General features: G+C 40.0%; 1 protein-coding gene across 1 annotated transcript; it reads left to right on the top strand.

Annotated features, from left to right (window-relative positions):
• The first annotated feature begins 14059 nt into the window (after positions 1–14059).
• Positions 14060–14877, top strand: LOC120132478 (fasciclin-like arabinogalactan protein 3). The gene is made up of 3 exons (XM_039149229.1): positions 14060–14125; positions 14216–14515; positions 14578–14877. The coding sequence occupies exons 1-3, from the start codon at positions 14060–14062 to the stop codon at positions 14875–14877; spliced, it is 666 nt and encodes a 221-aa protein (XP_039005160.1).
• The last annotated feature ends 503 nt before the right edge of the window (positions 14878–15380 follow it).

Genomic DNA, 15380 nt, shown 5'->3' with positions numbered 1-15380 from the left:
GCATAAGAGAAAAGGAGTTTCCACACGCAAAGGCAAAGTGAGCCATGGTGAGAAACAAAAAGAGATTCTGATGGGCTCGAGAGCATCATCGATCCAAACATGAGGATGCCGTGATGAGTTCGCAAGAAATGCTTGAGGTGACGAAAGCACGCCAGGAGGAGCTAGATCTCGAGGTAGAGAGGCTCAATGGTGGAGCTCAAGGCATGTTCGAGTAAGACAGTACGTTCACTCATGAAGACGAGGATAGTCTTGATGAGGAACAATAAGAGGAACTGACAGTTTACGAGTAATGGGCTTATTTGATGGAAGGTATAGCTTTCCTCGCGGAGAGGCTCATCAAGTTGGAACAAATCTCAACTTCATAGGAAAAGAGGGTCGTGAGACTTGAAAAAGTCGAGAAAGAGGCCAAAGAGACCTAGGGTGTTATGGAGTCACGCCTTGATAGATTGGAGTCCATGGAGGACAGGTTCAAGGATGAGACACACCGTGTTCTCAACAAGTTAGAGATGGTTCGAGGGAGTAATGCCTATGAAGTCGAGGTGAGGGATTTGAGAAGCGAGGTGGATGAGCTCAAGAAGGAGATGCTCATATCCAATGGAGCAATAAGTGAATGAGGTGCGCTCAAGACCTTCTTGGAAGGACTTAAACCAAGGGTGATGCTCGGGGGAGAGCAAGGAGATTCCTAGAGAGTTTTGGATACCATAGTTGTAGCTGGAAAGTTGATTAAGCTTGCGGGAGACAAGCCAAGTAGCGATATGTCATCCAGGCCCATGACAAGGTATAGTGGTAATAGTGGGGGAGACTAAGAAAATATGCAATAGGGAAATGGTAAAGGAAGCTCTTCGAGTGGCAAGGTGAGCCATCGTCTATTTATATCCAAGGAAAGCCATTGGTAAAAAATGACAAGGATAAGTCCGGTGTGAAAAAGAAGGCGAGCAAGAAAAAACGAAAGTGCTACTTTTGTGATGGTCCTCAATTGATTAGAGGATGTTTCGAGAAGCGTCGCCTTGCAACCATCATAAAAAAGGATGAGAGAAGGAGAAGTAGTGGAAATTAGAGCGGGCACAAGTGTTAAAAGTGCCAAGCCAGGGAAAAACTTGGTCCGATTGAGGGGGTCAATGCGGTCAAGGAATGTACAAGATGAGGTACGATTATTGATGTTGATACAGCTGAACCCAGAGGAAAGACTGATGTGATTGCAAGTGTCTAGGAAATCATGTAAAGAGAAAGACTTGGTGAGGCTACCTGTTCCAAAGTCGCCGAATCAAAGAGCAAAAAGGGTGCGACTACAAGTTCTCAAGTAGTCAATCCATGATTGAGACGTGACGAGACTATAGGTGTCAAAGTAGTCGAGCACAGAAAAAGTCCCAGTGCGATAGCGAAAGATAAAATCTTCAAGTCGAGGGTGCAAAGTGAGCAAGTTCACTTACAATATGCCAGGATTGAGGCGTGGTCCAAGTTCAGGAGTCTGAGGCATAAAGGGACACTAAAGGAATTTGTGAACCGATTCAGAAACTCATGCTCAAAGTCTCAAGTTTGACTGAAGAAGATGGGTTATTCACCTTCATGTTTGGATTGACGCCGTGGGCGAAGAAATTGTTGGAGCGAAGGGAAGTGAAGGATTTGTCTAAAGCCTTGAAAACCGCCAAGTCTATCAAAGAATTTGGAGTCAAGAAGAGCAAAACTTCCAAAGAAAAGTCGAAAGTTGAGGGTAATGGCAAGAGATTCCTTAATGAAGGCAAGTCAAATGATGAGGAATGTTGTTCCTTGAGTGGTAGAGAAAGTCCACTCAATGATGAACTAGATAGTGAGTCTGGAGAATATGTGTGTAGTCTTGGCACAAGTTCAAGTGTCAAGATGCTAAGATGAGGGTAATAGTGGAGCAGACGAAGAGGCTCCAACTTAAGATGCCAGAAGTGTTGTAATATTACCTGAGGGGAGCCGAATCATCCAAGGTGATGGATGAGCCCAGGATCTAGTTGTCCTTAGAATAAGACAAACCCATGATAAAAAGGCTTTAAGACTTGGCTCAATAAGGTTCGTTTCTGCCAAGGCGAGTGAGAACCAATTAAAGAAAGAGTTGTATATATCCAAGGAGCTTACCGAGCATGTTTGTGTAGAGAACATGGTAATAGAGACCATCATAAGACAAGGATTGAATGAGGGGCTTATCGAGGATGTTCAAGTGAAGAACAACCCTTCAAAGACTGATAGACAAGATTCGAAGGTGGCCAAGACATTGACGGACAAGGAAACCATGTAGAAACTACCCATTTGCAAGGTGGAAAGTGAGCTCTAACAGTCGTGTTAAAAGGGAGGAGGCAAGAAAGGGCTTCAAAATTTTCCATGAGAAAGTGTTGATGCATGGTGGGGCAAAGAACTCCAATTATAAGGGTTCAATACAAGGAGTGTCAGACTTCATGGAAAAAAAAAGCTGACGCAAGTTTGAGTAATTGCCAACGAAATAAGAGGAGAATGCACATCTCAACACAATTCTTGTGTTCTTTTGAGTTTGATTTGTTGTTTTAAGTGAGTTAAGTCGAGCAAGACCTGACCTTTAATGCGAAGGAAATAAAAGTTTAGAGGGTATCAAAGACTTTACAGCAGGGCTAGGAGGGTCCAAGCCGAGGTAAATCAAGACTTGTAGGAAAGGTTTCCTATGGTAGAGATGAACTTGTGGGCGTATTAGCCCATTTAATCACTTGGCGACAAGAGCCGAAGTAAGCACAACCATTATGGGAGGCTGAGTCCTTTTGAGGGATATGAGCAAGTGGAGGCATCGAAAGGCAACCAAGTTGTTATGAAGTATGTCACAAGGGATCGTGAAATTACATGCGGCCAAGGCATGCAGTTTGTATCGGAGGACCGCAACAAACCAAGGCGTTGGAAAGTATCCAAGGTGATGTTGCCTAGGATCGTTGAGTGCAACAAGGAAGGTGTCGCTAGGTTCGATAGGGGAGAATGTCACGGGCTATGAAATTGGGTTCGAGACATTGGTGCAAGTGTCCGACAGAGAGGTTCAAGATAGAGTATCAGGCTTGCCAAGACATTGGTGGAAGTGTCGAACAGGGAGGTTCGAGAGAGAGTATCGAGCTTGCCAAGACCACCAGACTTGGCCCATCACTTGGATAATGTTGTGGAGCCCGTTCACATTAGCCGTGAAGAAAAGGAAAATGACATCATATCTGAAGATGATTATAGAATCTCGGTAACAATGGCATGAGAAAACAAAATCATGAATATAATATGGGAGAATCTTACCATATCTGGTGTGAACACCTATCCAAGGAAAGAATCCTACTAATGGATGTAATTAAGTAGGATTTGGTTGTAATTCATTGATTTAGGGGATTTGTTATTAATTGGATAGATCTTAGCCATTGATGTAAAATGATCTAGGCCATTGATTAAAAGGGATCTCAACTATAAATAGAGAGTCTCTCATCCTCATTTGTATCATCCATTCTATTCATTCTCTTTGGAGAGTAATAATGCTCTGAGGCATTTACTCTACTATCAGTGTTCTTTGTTCTTCATTCTCTTTGTGTTGTTGCCTTTCTTGGTGGCCAGGAGTTGCCACACTTGTGTTTTCACTTTCACACGATAGTCCAACATTGGTGGCTTGGAGTAGCCACATTGGTGTTGAAGTTTCCGTAATCCTATAAGCCTTGAGGGCTTGGTTCTAACCTTTGTCATTTTACATGCTCACTAGGCTTGGGTAAGGCTTACTTAGTCACAGAGAAGACCAAGAAGTTCAAGAAGCGTCTATGGTCGCATTACCCGTCCGACCTTAACTCTGATATTCCGATGGTTTGGGCTTGAAGATTCTGAGGGGGTGACAATATTAATGGAACGTTCTAATAGACAACGACCTAAAGTTTATGATAAGAACTTTAGAAATGAGAGGCTTTTTTAGGTCCACGTACACTACAATTCTTACAAAGCACCGTATGTTGCTTGTGTCTTCCCTCTAGTCAACCTTCGTGACCCTGCCAAGAAGATTTACAATATTAGTTAAAATTTTCTTTTTGAACATGTATTTAGGCAAACCTGGAAAATGAATCCATGCTATTACTGTATAGGGATAAGCTTCCGAGATATTGAAACTTCTTGTCCATTGCTGAATAGTCAAGTAATATCAGTAGATTATCCAAGGGCCCTCGGCCAAAACTTTCTCAAAGTCGACATCGGTTTGGAACTTGGAAGGATCCCGATATACTTCACTAGAAGCTTAACCATAATCGTCCTTGCCATACTAGCCTCGATAATCTTGTAGGATTTTTCATAAAACTGGATCGATGGGATATCATTCCGATAACTGGTGATGAAGTCCTCATCAGTGAAACAAAAATCCTCCTCGTGCTCCTCCTAAAACGATGTCGGATAGGTGTTGCCAGTTGTCTTACCTGCAAGGATAGAAGCATAAGAAGAGGAGTTTCGTTCAACCACTTCAAGCGTCATCTCTAAATCCGGGTTCAACCCTAGATCAGCCTACATTGGAATGCCTGAGTTCGTCGGGGAATCGTTTGACATGTAGAGAAAGTAGGATTAATCGACGCTAAACATTCCCACTATTTACCAAAGATCAGTGTTTAGGCTGAGTTTATTGGGTACACAGGAAGTATTACCCTCAAGCTTAGGGAATTAAAGAGGATGAATGAGGACGAGGCGTGCTTGAATTTGAGTATCAAAATTGTCATTTTGGAAAGAGTTGGGTGTAAGGAATAAGAAGAAATGTGGAAGAAAATGAGGGAAAAGAAACAGAAGAAGCAACTTTCAGTTCAAGATTTAATGTTAAAATTAAAATTGAATAAAATAATAAAGATTCGGTGAGGTTGCATTTAGGGTTTTGGGAATATTTTTATTTAAATACAAATTTTTTAATTTAATGAGTATTATTTTAATCATATATTAATAAAATAATAATAATAAATGTCACAACATATATAAATATTAATAAAATAAATCATGGTGATTAAAATAGGAGTAATTCAAAAGTTGAGTGATTAAATTGAAAATGTTTAGAGTTTATTGACCAAAATAGAAGAGAGAAGATAGTTGAGTGATGAATGGTGTCATTTACCCAATTTATATAAGCACGAATTAACAAAATCGTTAGTTGATGACGGAAAACGTCGGTCAAAATGCCACATTGGGTTATTTTTTTGAGTTGGATGACTACATTGATCCAAAAAATAGGATGAGGGCCACTTTGATTTTTTTAGAAAGTTCAGGGCCCTGAGATGCCTTTTTGCCTAAATTATAAAGAAAATGTCCATTGTCCAAATTAATTGTACAGACACGAAATAGGTATAAAATCATAAGGCGCATAAAAGAAAACGTCCGCTGTCCAAATGGATCTTGAATATTGCAAAAACTCCCCTCCGGCAGACAAGAAGACTAATGGTTCAAAGCTGTACGAGTGTATGATCACAATTTGGAAACTATTACTACTGCTCAACTATTCGGGTGGCAATGCCCACAGCAACTGTTCTTCCCAACGTCCTAAGAAACATCCTTCCAAGGGCTTTGCATTTTGAGAACCCTTCCACGCAAATTGCTTCATGCAAAATCACCTGAAAGAAAAAAACGGTGATGAGGTCAAACCAAATTTTATCGAGCCATCAACACAAATACTCAAGCAGCTAGCAAATACAACAATATCATCCAGCTGACTTGTCTCAACAACTTAACCCTGCTTAGCAACAATGCAGCGGGGTGCTTTCTTTGCAACTTTCCAAGTCAAGTACAGATGCTATTTTTGGACCTCTCCAAGTCTTTGAAATTTTATCTCTCCTTTTCTCTAATTAAATTGGGTCTACTACCTTGATTAATGGCAAATAGACCACACAAGTTTGACCTGAACCCGAATACTCGAATCGAAATCCGAAATAGACTCGAACATGATGATCCAAATTTGACTGAAACCCGAAAAACCAAATTGAACCAAAACCGACCCGAAAATAACTCGAACTGAAAGTAAACCGAACCCAAAATAACCTGAATCGAAAGTAACCCGAATTCAATTTATCAAAACCCGATATGAACTGAACATTGACCCGATTTTAAACCGATAATTGAGTTATAATGCATAAAAAATACTAAAATAGCTTATTAAATTGGTTTTGAATTTATTTAAATCAAATTATGAACTATTAATGAGTTAATTGCATCATATGTCCCCAATCTATGACCCTCATTTCAAATTAGTCCCTAAAATTTTAAACATTTCTATTTCATCCTTAAACTATGACTATTATTCTAAATTTGTCCTCAAACTTTTGAACATTTCATTTTCACCCCAAGTTATGATCTTCATCCTAAATTGGTCCTCGAACTTTTTGAATATTTCAATTTTATTCTAAATATTTGTATATACTAATCACATCACTTGTTAATAAAATCATTACTCAAGTTATATTATTATATGTTTGAAAAAAATTAAAAATAGGTTAAACTATGGTTGAAATGGATTACATATTTGGATGAATTTGGGATTAAATTGAAATATCTAAAAGTTTAGGGTCCAATTTAGAATGAGATTCATAGTTTGGGGAATAAATTCAAATGTTCAAAAGTTTAAGGACTAATTTAGAATGAGAATTAGAGTTTAAGGATGAAATCAAAATATTTAAAAGTTTAAGGACAAATTTAAAATGAGAGTAATAGTTTAGGGATATTTAAAAGTTGAAGGACTAATTTAAAAAGAGAGTAGTAGTTTAGAGACATATGATGCAATTCATTATTAGTTTTATATTTTACTTTGGAACTACTAAAACAACTTTCCAAAACTATTAAATTAATTTTCAAATTATTTTAATTCTTTCGTATATGAAAAATATAGTTATTTAAATTTAATATATAAATATAACTTATTTTTATACAACACAAATAACTTATTTTACAATATAAAGATATATATTTTTATTAATAATTTAAAATTAAAAATATTATCGTTGATATAATAATATAATATCATTTATAAATATATATAGAACAATATTTATTCAATCATAAGTATTATATTATTATTACTTTTAAGTTCAATAAAAATATTATATTTGTAATTAAACGTTAAATATCTATTTTTTACAATTTTAATAGATAATAAAATTTCTAATTTAAAATTTTTTGTTTTAGTAAAATAGATCGTACCATAAACTTTTTGGTCCTCTAACATATCTAATAAGTTGAGTTTAAATTAAATTATAATGATAATTGAAATTTGAATGAAATTAAACACAAATGATAAGATTAAAAATAGACACATTTTTTTTATAAAAATATATCAATAATTTTATATATACTTGATTTGACTTATACCAAACTCAACTTGAATTGACCTAAAGATCCAAAGTTGACCCAAATCAAAAATAATTGAACATATATTGATCTGACTCGAAAATCAACCGATCAGATATTGACCCGACCCGATATCCGAATTGACCCGAATAAAACAGAAACCCAAAATGACCTGACTCGAACCCGACCCGACTTAATATAAAATTGAATAAAACTGAAACATGAACCTGACTTGAATTAAGTCTAAACCGAAATGATTCGGACCAAACCCGATCCGAATGACTCGTTTGTCACCTCTAGAGGCCAAAGTCTTTCTATAACAAAGGCCACTTGACTGGACATACTTTATCTTAACAATTAACCAATCATATCTAATAATACAAATTACTTAGTATAGTCTTTATGTTTAGAACTAAATAGCACTTGTTGCAAGTTTAAGGCCACAGTAAATTAACATCCAATTAATCCAGAACCAATCTTGATAGTGATAAGAGTCGATTAAAAAATCATTGAAGCCTAAAGTAGCTAGCAAATTGAAATAATAATGGACCGCAACATTAGGTTTCTGTTATCTTTACCACGAGAGGACCTTCATGCCCGCACGACGTAACATGGGCTATAGTTCCATGGTTCTCCACCAAGAGGACCTTCATGCCTGTCTGGGCAAATCTCATTTGCATGAACTTTGTCTCTCGATATTCTTGCTTTTTGCTATAATATGAACTCTACTATTCTTTTTCATTTATTGTATGTATCTTCATTAAAGCTATTGCAGGGAAATTAATGTTAATTCTGCCTACAATGAATAGAATAATATTAACAAATAACATATACCACATATGTTTAATACTAGTAGTTAATTGTGGGTGAGGATTTGCTTTTTCCCTGTTACTGATCTTTTAGAGTATTCTTGGAGTCAACGGTGGTCCTCCCAAATCCCAAAGAGAAGAGAGAACAGCCGGAGTTAGTGTATAAAGCAAGGATTTGAGCAGCCGTTATGAACCATTCAGACGCAAAAGCAACGGCCTTTATTATTTATTTGTGCTCCTCTTTAAACATGTCAGATACCTAAATGACACAGACCCTTCATTACAATGACTCTTTTATTATTTTTCTTGCTAATAATCCTGTAAGCGGCCAATCGAAACGCTAGATATATTTTGCCCCGCAATCCACACTGGCCTCGTTTCCGTTTCAGATAAAGATTTTGAACTTCTAGAGCTTAGTGTCACGGACTAAACTGTTGGGTCCATGGACGTTGGCGCAAATGTTCACAGGATCGAGTTCGTGAAGGATAAAGTCTGAGGCGTCCGAGAGAAGCGACGGTGTTACATGTTCGATGGAGGCAATTTTGTTAAGGCTCGTGGATTCGGACCAAGACATGTTTGCAGATTTCTATAGGAGAATAATACAGAATGTTGGGCTTGCCCAGAACCATCAGACTGACCCGTTCCTTGGAAGATTCCAGAAAGGATAATATTATCCAATAATTAAGGAGATAAAAACTTAATTATGGATAATGTTTAATTTGAATTCAAATACCTTAGAGATAGAGTTCTGAATAAGGTAGGATTCAATATAAGTCGTCGATGTACTTTGATCTAGACCGTTGGATCTTGAGGGCCTCAACTATAAATAGAGAGCTTTGCCCCTCATTTGTAATCATTCAATTTAATTCATATTCATTCTCTTCAGAGTAATAAAACTCATGCATTTACTATTACTCTCTTTGAGTTCTTGTGTTTCTAGCTTTCTAGCTTGCTAGCTTTCTAGCCTTGTCGACTTGTTCTCCTTTGTACTGCAGCCTTTGTGGCTTGTGTTGCCGATCGTGAGGGCTGAGATAGCCTCGAGAGTGTTCCTTTCCGAATTTTTTCAAAGTTCCAAAGTGATTCAAGTCTTGGTGATTTAGAAAGTTCCCATAGTGCTCGTGCTTTGGAGATCCGCTTCAACCCAGGTGGCTTGGATTAGCCCCAATTGAGTTTGCTTCCGCATTGTTGTTTAACCCTTGAGGGTTTGTTCATCGCTTAGTGTGCTAGAGACTCATAAGGACGTGGTTAAGGTTGACTTATCGACCTCGAAATCATCTAAGTGCTATACGAATCGACTAGCAGAAGTCTATTCCCGTGATAGGTGCTATCAAAGTTGTAGTTGTAGCCGTAGCCCTGCCACAGGTGGTGTTGGAATGAGTTGTTGGTGTAACAACGAGTGTAGCAGTCAAATTTTGTGGCAAGTAGTGACAGAGCAAATCGTTGTAGGCAGACAACGATCATTTTGTACGTGGTTTATGGAAGTGGTCAGAGCAAGTCGGAGTATAGGTGTTGTGGATTCAACAGTGATATGAGCTTGTCTTGTGACAAGAAGAATCTTAGCGAGTTGAAGTAAACCGTTGTGATTCAACGAGTGTTCCAATAAAGTTTATGGTAAGGAAGCGAGATGGCATAACAAAGAGGAGTTGTTCCCACGGAGAATGGCATGGAGAGCCATGGTGGTGGGATTGAGCTAGTGAAACAGAGCGTGGGAGTTATCCCAGGATCGTTGGAGATGAGGATCAAAAACCTTGAGAGCTTCGTAGAAGAAGCTAACGAGGTCCAGGGAGTTGTAGAGTCCTAACTTTAACAACTAGAGTCTATGAGAGATGGTTCAAATACGTTGCACAACGGAGTCTCTACGATTTGACGTTGATAGAGATGAGTAATGAACTCAGGGTCGAGTTAATGGCCTTGAGGGAAGAGATGGATGGGCTCAAGAATGAGCTACTCATGTGAAAGGGAGCAATGAGTGATGATGGTGTGCTCAAGACCTTTGTCGAAGGACTTAGACCAGGTGTGATGCTTGCCAGGGAGCAAGGTGATGCCTAGAGTTGTTTAGAAGCCGGAGCTGTAGCCGAGTCAAGGTTGAGCTTGAAAGAGTCAAGCCAACCATAGATGAGTCGCCCAGGCCCATGCCTGAAGATAGTGGTGAAAATGGGGGAGACCATGACAAGGGACAGTGGATAGATGGCAGAGAATGCTCTTCGAGTAGCCAAGAAGTGGCATCGAGTGATCGTAGTCAGTTAAAGCCATCGGGGAATCATGGCAAGGCCAAGTCCGTGTTAAAGAAAAAGGTGAGTAAAAACCTCTTAAATGATACTTATGTGATGGTCCTCACATGATAAGAGGATTCCCGAGAAGAATCTCTTTGTTGTCTTTATCAGAGGATAAGATATGTCAGTAGGGGAAGTAGCCAAAGATGGTACGACTGCGAGAGTCAAAGCAGTCAAGCCAGGAGCGAGGCTCGGCGCGAATACGAGTGGGGCAGGAAATTCGTGGGTAAACAAGTGAGATCCACTGAGGTGTTTCATATGTTAAGGCGCACATAGGGACAAGAGTTTCCCAAATATAGAAAATCTCAGTGCCAATGCAAGTGGCGAAGCTGGGAAGCCGAGGGTAAAGAAGCGAGAGCCATTGAAGTGTTTCCAGTGTGGAGGACAACACAAAGTGCGTGATTGCACAAACGAATTAAAGCTCGGTGCGAAAACCAAGGGCCAAGCAAGAAATCTAAGGGTAAAGAAATAGAAGAAACTGGAGTGTTTCCGATGCAAAGGTCCATACATGGTGCGGGAATGCTCAAGCCGAATCAAGCAGTCCAAGGGAAGGGACAAGGCCGAGAGTAGTGTTCCTGCCAGGCTTAGTTCAATGGTGTTTACCTCTGCCAAGGTTAGTCAGAACTAGAAGTAGAACGGGTTGCCCAAACCTAATGTTGCCAAGGAGCTTGCCAAGGATGTCGAGGAGGTAGTCGTTGATGTGGAAGCTGGAGTTGGCAAAGGGCCATAGTAGCCCGAGATGTTTCAAGAGCAGGTGACCTTAGTACATGCCGAGAGTGAGGCATGGTCTAAGTTGATGAGTCTTAGACATGATGAGGTGTTGAAGGAGTATGTGAGTCAGTTCAAGGAAATCATGCTCAAAGTCCCAAAGTTGACTGAGGAAGATATATTTTTCACATTCACATATGGATTGAAGCCATGTGCATAGATGCAGATGGAGATGGAGAGAAGGGGAATCAAGGAGTTGTCTAAAGCCTTAATAGTCGCCGAGTCCATTATAGCACATGAGTCAAGAAGACATCCAAGCCGAAGTTGAAAGCTGTGGGTAGTGGCAAGAGAATCCGAGATGAGGGTCGATCAAATGATGAGGAGCAATGCTCTTGAGTGATGCTTGTTCGAGTGGAGTTTGTTCAAATGGTGAGCATTTGAGAACTGTTCATTCAATTGGTGTTCACATTTCTAGAGAACACATGTGTGAAGTTGGCACAAGTAAAGCTAATAGGTTCTTTAAGTCGAGCGCAAGAAAATAGCAAACGGAGGGTCACCGAAGTAAGGGACCACAGGAGTTGCAAGCTTTCCTGGATAAAGCTGAGTTATCTGAGAAGATGGACAAGCCCAGGATCGAGTTACCCAAGGACATGGGTGAAGACGGGGTTAATGAGGTTGTTAGACTTGGCTCAATGAGTTTGAGTTATGCCATGACAAGTGGAGGCCGAAACCATAATGGGTTGATGTGTGTGAACATCAACGTTCTGAGACAAACGAAAGTTTCCTTAGTAGACAAGGGGGCAACTGATCTATTCATGTCAAAGAAGGATGCTAACAATCTTGTTTTGAAAATTGAACGATCGAAGGAGGCGATCAAGACTATCAATTCTGAAGAGGTTTCGAGGGAGAGGAACGTTGTTTTACGGACTACCATCGAAGAGACAACTGAGAAGTGGTTGATGGAGTCCAAGCCTTCTAGAGACATAATGGGCGAAGCTTGCCACCCATGTAAGAGGGTGGAAATCACACCAGATTTCAAAGGAGGAAGTGTCGATGCGAGTAGAAGCACAAGACTTCCGGATAGAAGTGTTGGTGTATGGAGTGCCAGACTTCGTGGAGTAAAGAGGGCTCGCACATAGAGTAAATGTGCTTAGGGAGATCGAGGGACATCTCAAACACGTTCCAAGTGTTGAGTTTGATTCACCATTGCTGATGAGCATAGGTCGAGGACCTAAACATTTTCTTGCGGAGTTATCAAAGGTTGGAAGGGACATATGAGACTTTCAGAGTTCTTAGGGACAAGCGAGTGTTGCCGACAAATCTGAGTTGTTGTGTTGTATGTTTCTGGAGCATCCAAGTCTTTTCCACTGGATCAAACGTATCCTTGTTTGGGTGAATGCAAATGGGTAGGATGTATTTCCTACGTTCGAGATGAATGCCACGGTTTGTTAGATGGTGATAAGACATGACGTTGTTAACCAAGGCTAGCTAGCCAAGGTGTTTTATTAAAACGTCTAATGTGATCAAGACCAAGTGTTCTCACCTAGCGACGAGGGCGTCGCTAGATCAAGTGGGGGAGAATCACAGACTAAACTTTTGGGTCCATGGACGTTGGCGCAAATGTTCACAGGAGGGTTCTATTACGCAGACTTAGGCTTGTTGGGCATAAGGTTGGCCCGGTTCTTGGAGAATGCTTACGAGTCAGTAAAGGATCGAGTTCGTGAAGGATCAAGTATGAGGCGTCCGAGAGAAGCGACGACGAAGTTACATGTTTGATGGGGCCAATTTTGTCAAGGCTCGTGGATTCAGACCGAGACATGCGTTCGCAGATTTCTGTAGGAGAATAATACATACTGTTGGGCTTGCCCATAACCATCAGACCTGGCATGTTCCTTGGAAGATTCCAGAAAGGATAATATTATCCAATAATTAAGGAGATAAATACTTAATTATGGATAATGTTTAATTTGAATTCAAATACCTTAGAGATAGAGTTCTGAATAAGGTAGGATTTAATATAAGTCGTCGATGTACTTTTATCTAGGCCGTTGGATCTTGAGAGCCTCAACTATAAATAGAGAACTCAACTCCTCATTTGTAATCATTCAATTCAATTCAGATTCATTCTCTTCAGAGTAATAAGACTCATGCATTTACTTTTACTCTCTCTGAGTTCTTGTGTTTCTAGCTTTCTAGCTTGCTAGCTTTCTAGCCTTGTCGGCTTGTTCTCCTTTGTACTGAAGCCTTTGTGGCTTGTGTTGCCGATTGTGAGGGCTGAGTTAGCCTCGAGAGTGTTCCTTTCCGAGTTCTTTCAAAGTTCCAAAGTGATTCAACCCTTGGTGACTTAGAAAGTTCCCACACTGCTTGTGTTTCGGAAATCCGCTTCAACCCAGGTGGCTTGGATTAGCCCCAATTGAGTTTGCTTCCGCATTGTTGTTTAACCCTTGAGGGTTTTTGTCACTTAGTGATCCAGAGACTCACAAGGACGTGGTTAAGGATGACTCTGGCACCATTTCAACCTGGAAATCGTCTAAGTGCCGCACGAATCGACTAGTAGAAGTCTAGCCCCGTGACATTATCGTCTGTTCCATCCTACACTATCTCTTATAAATCTTTTGACAAAGTTTTGAGCATGGATAAGAAAACCTTTATTTTTTCTGTTGTACTAATACTTATGAAATGAATACTTTCCTAGACCCTTGCAGTTTGAATGGACGGTTGAGGAATTATTTATATGATGAGGAGCCATTAGATTAAAACAGACTCCAAAAGAGTAATGATATTGGGCGGAAACGTTCCAACTGCATGATATAACATTGACATGTGGAATGGATGTTAAACAAGTCGGGGAGCAAGCATGAAATGTAGGCACATTCTCTGCTAGCCTCGAATATAAGTAAAGGCATAATGCCCAAGTGGTAAGGCAGGATTAAACAGGCTTTGTATTAATCAGCTTTCCACACCGAAATGGCTGTTACTAGGAATGCTAAATCCGAAGCCTACCTCCTCTTTGTTGCTGCATTCTTCCTGCTGGCCTTGTCCACTACCTCTACAGCTTTAAACATCACCAAAGCGCTTGCAGATTACTCTTAGTACAGCAGTCTCAGCAATCTTCTCAAGCAGACAAAGCTGACAAAAGCAATCAACCATCGCCAAACCATTACCATACTAGCCCTGAACAACGATGCCATCAAATCCATCGCCAACAGGCCCTACGATGAACTTAGGGAAATCTTCATGAATCACATCATCCTTGACTACTTTGATAAGGAAAAGATCCAAAAGCTGGGAAAGAAGAGTGCTCTTCTCACCACTCTTTATCAAACCACCGGCTCGGCTTCCAACCAAAATGGTTTCATCAACCTTACCAGGATAGCACCAGGAGACGTTGTGTTTGGTTCAACCACCAAGGGTTCACCACTAGTTGCTAAGCTTCTGGATTCCGCCATTTCCTAGACTTTCAACTTATCAGTGCTCCACATTAGCACACCATTGTGGCTCCTGCCTTTGGTGATCCCATTCTTCCTCCTCCACCACCACCGGGTTCCAAGCCACCGGCCTCTGCTCCCAAGAAGTCCAAGTCTAGCAGTACCAGTGCTCCTAGCCCCGATGCCGAAGATGAATCTGTGAATGAAGATGACGTAGACTCCCCGTCTCCATCCGATGCAACAGCTCCATCTCCTAAAGCCTCCAAGAGGAAGTCGCCCCCCAAACCTAAAGATTCTGATGACAATGATGAAGATTCTGAAACACCTTCTCCTTCCGCTTCCTCTAGGGCAGTGTGATCATGGGTAAGCGTTGCAGTGGTGATTGAATTGATAGCCTTCTAAGTAAGTTACGCTACTTGATGACGTGGGGAGCCAAACGAATTTAAGCTTTATATTTTTATATTATACCGAAAGCCAGGCTTGAGGAAAGCCTAATCCCCGTTATGAGAATAACCGAAACACAAAGGTATAATTCATTATTCCCATTTACCTGCTTTTACGATGTAATTGAGAATTAGTAAATTCCTATTATTTCTGATAGAGAAATGGAATCCCTACATGTGTTTATCATATCCTTCCTGAGATAACGAAAGTACTTGCAACTCCATGCAAGCAAAAATGGTACTACTTCATTCCAAACTTATCAACTTTGTAAACAGCTTCTATTTTAAACTTTTTGAATTTTTAAAGATTTAAATCAAATTAAAATTTTATATAATATATAATATTTTTAACGAAACTTGAATTTGAAATCTCATTTCAACCACATCCTGCATTTTAAATGATGTATGCTAGTAGTC

This window comes from Hibiscus syriacus, unplaced genomic scaffold (genome assembly GCF_006381635.1).
Source record: "Hibiscus syriacus cultivar Baekdansim isolate YM2019G1 unplaced genomic scaffold, ASM638163v2 tig00001728_pilon, whole genome shotgun sequence".
Lineage (NCBI taxonomy): Eukaryota > Viridiplantae > Streptophyta > Magnoliopsida > Malvales > Malvaceae > Hibiscus > Hibiscus syriacus.
The sequence above is the reverse complement of the archived record's forward strand: the minus strand, read 5'-3'. Positions and strand labels throughout refer to the sequence as shown.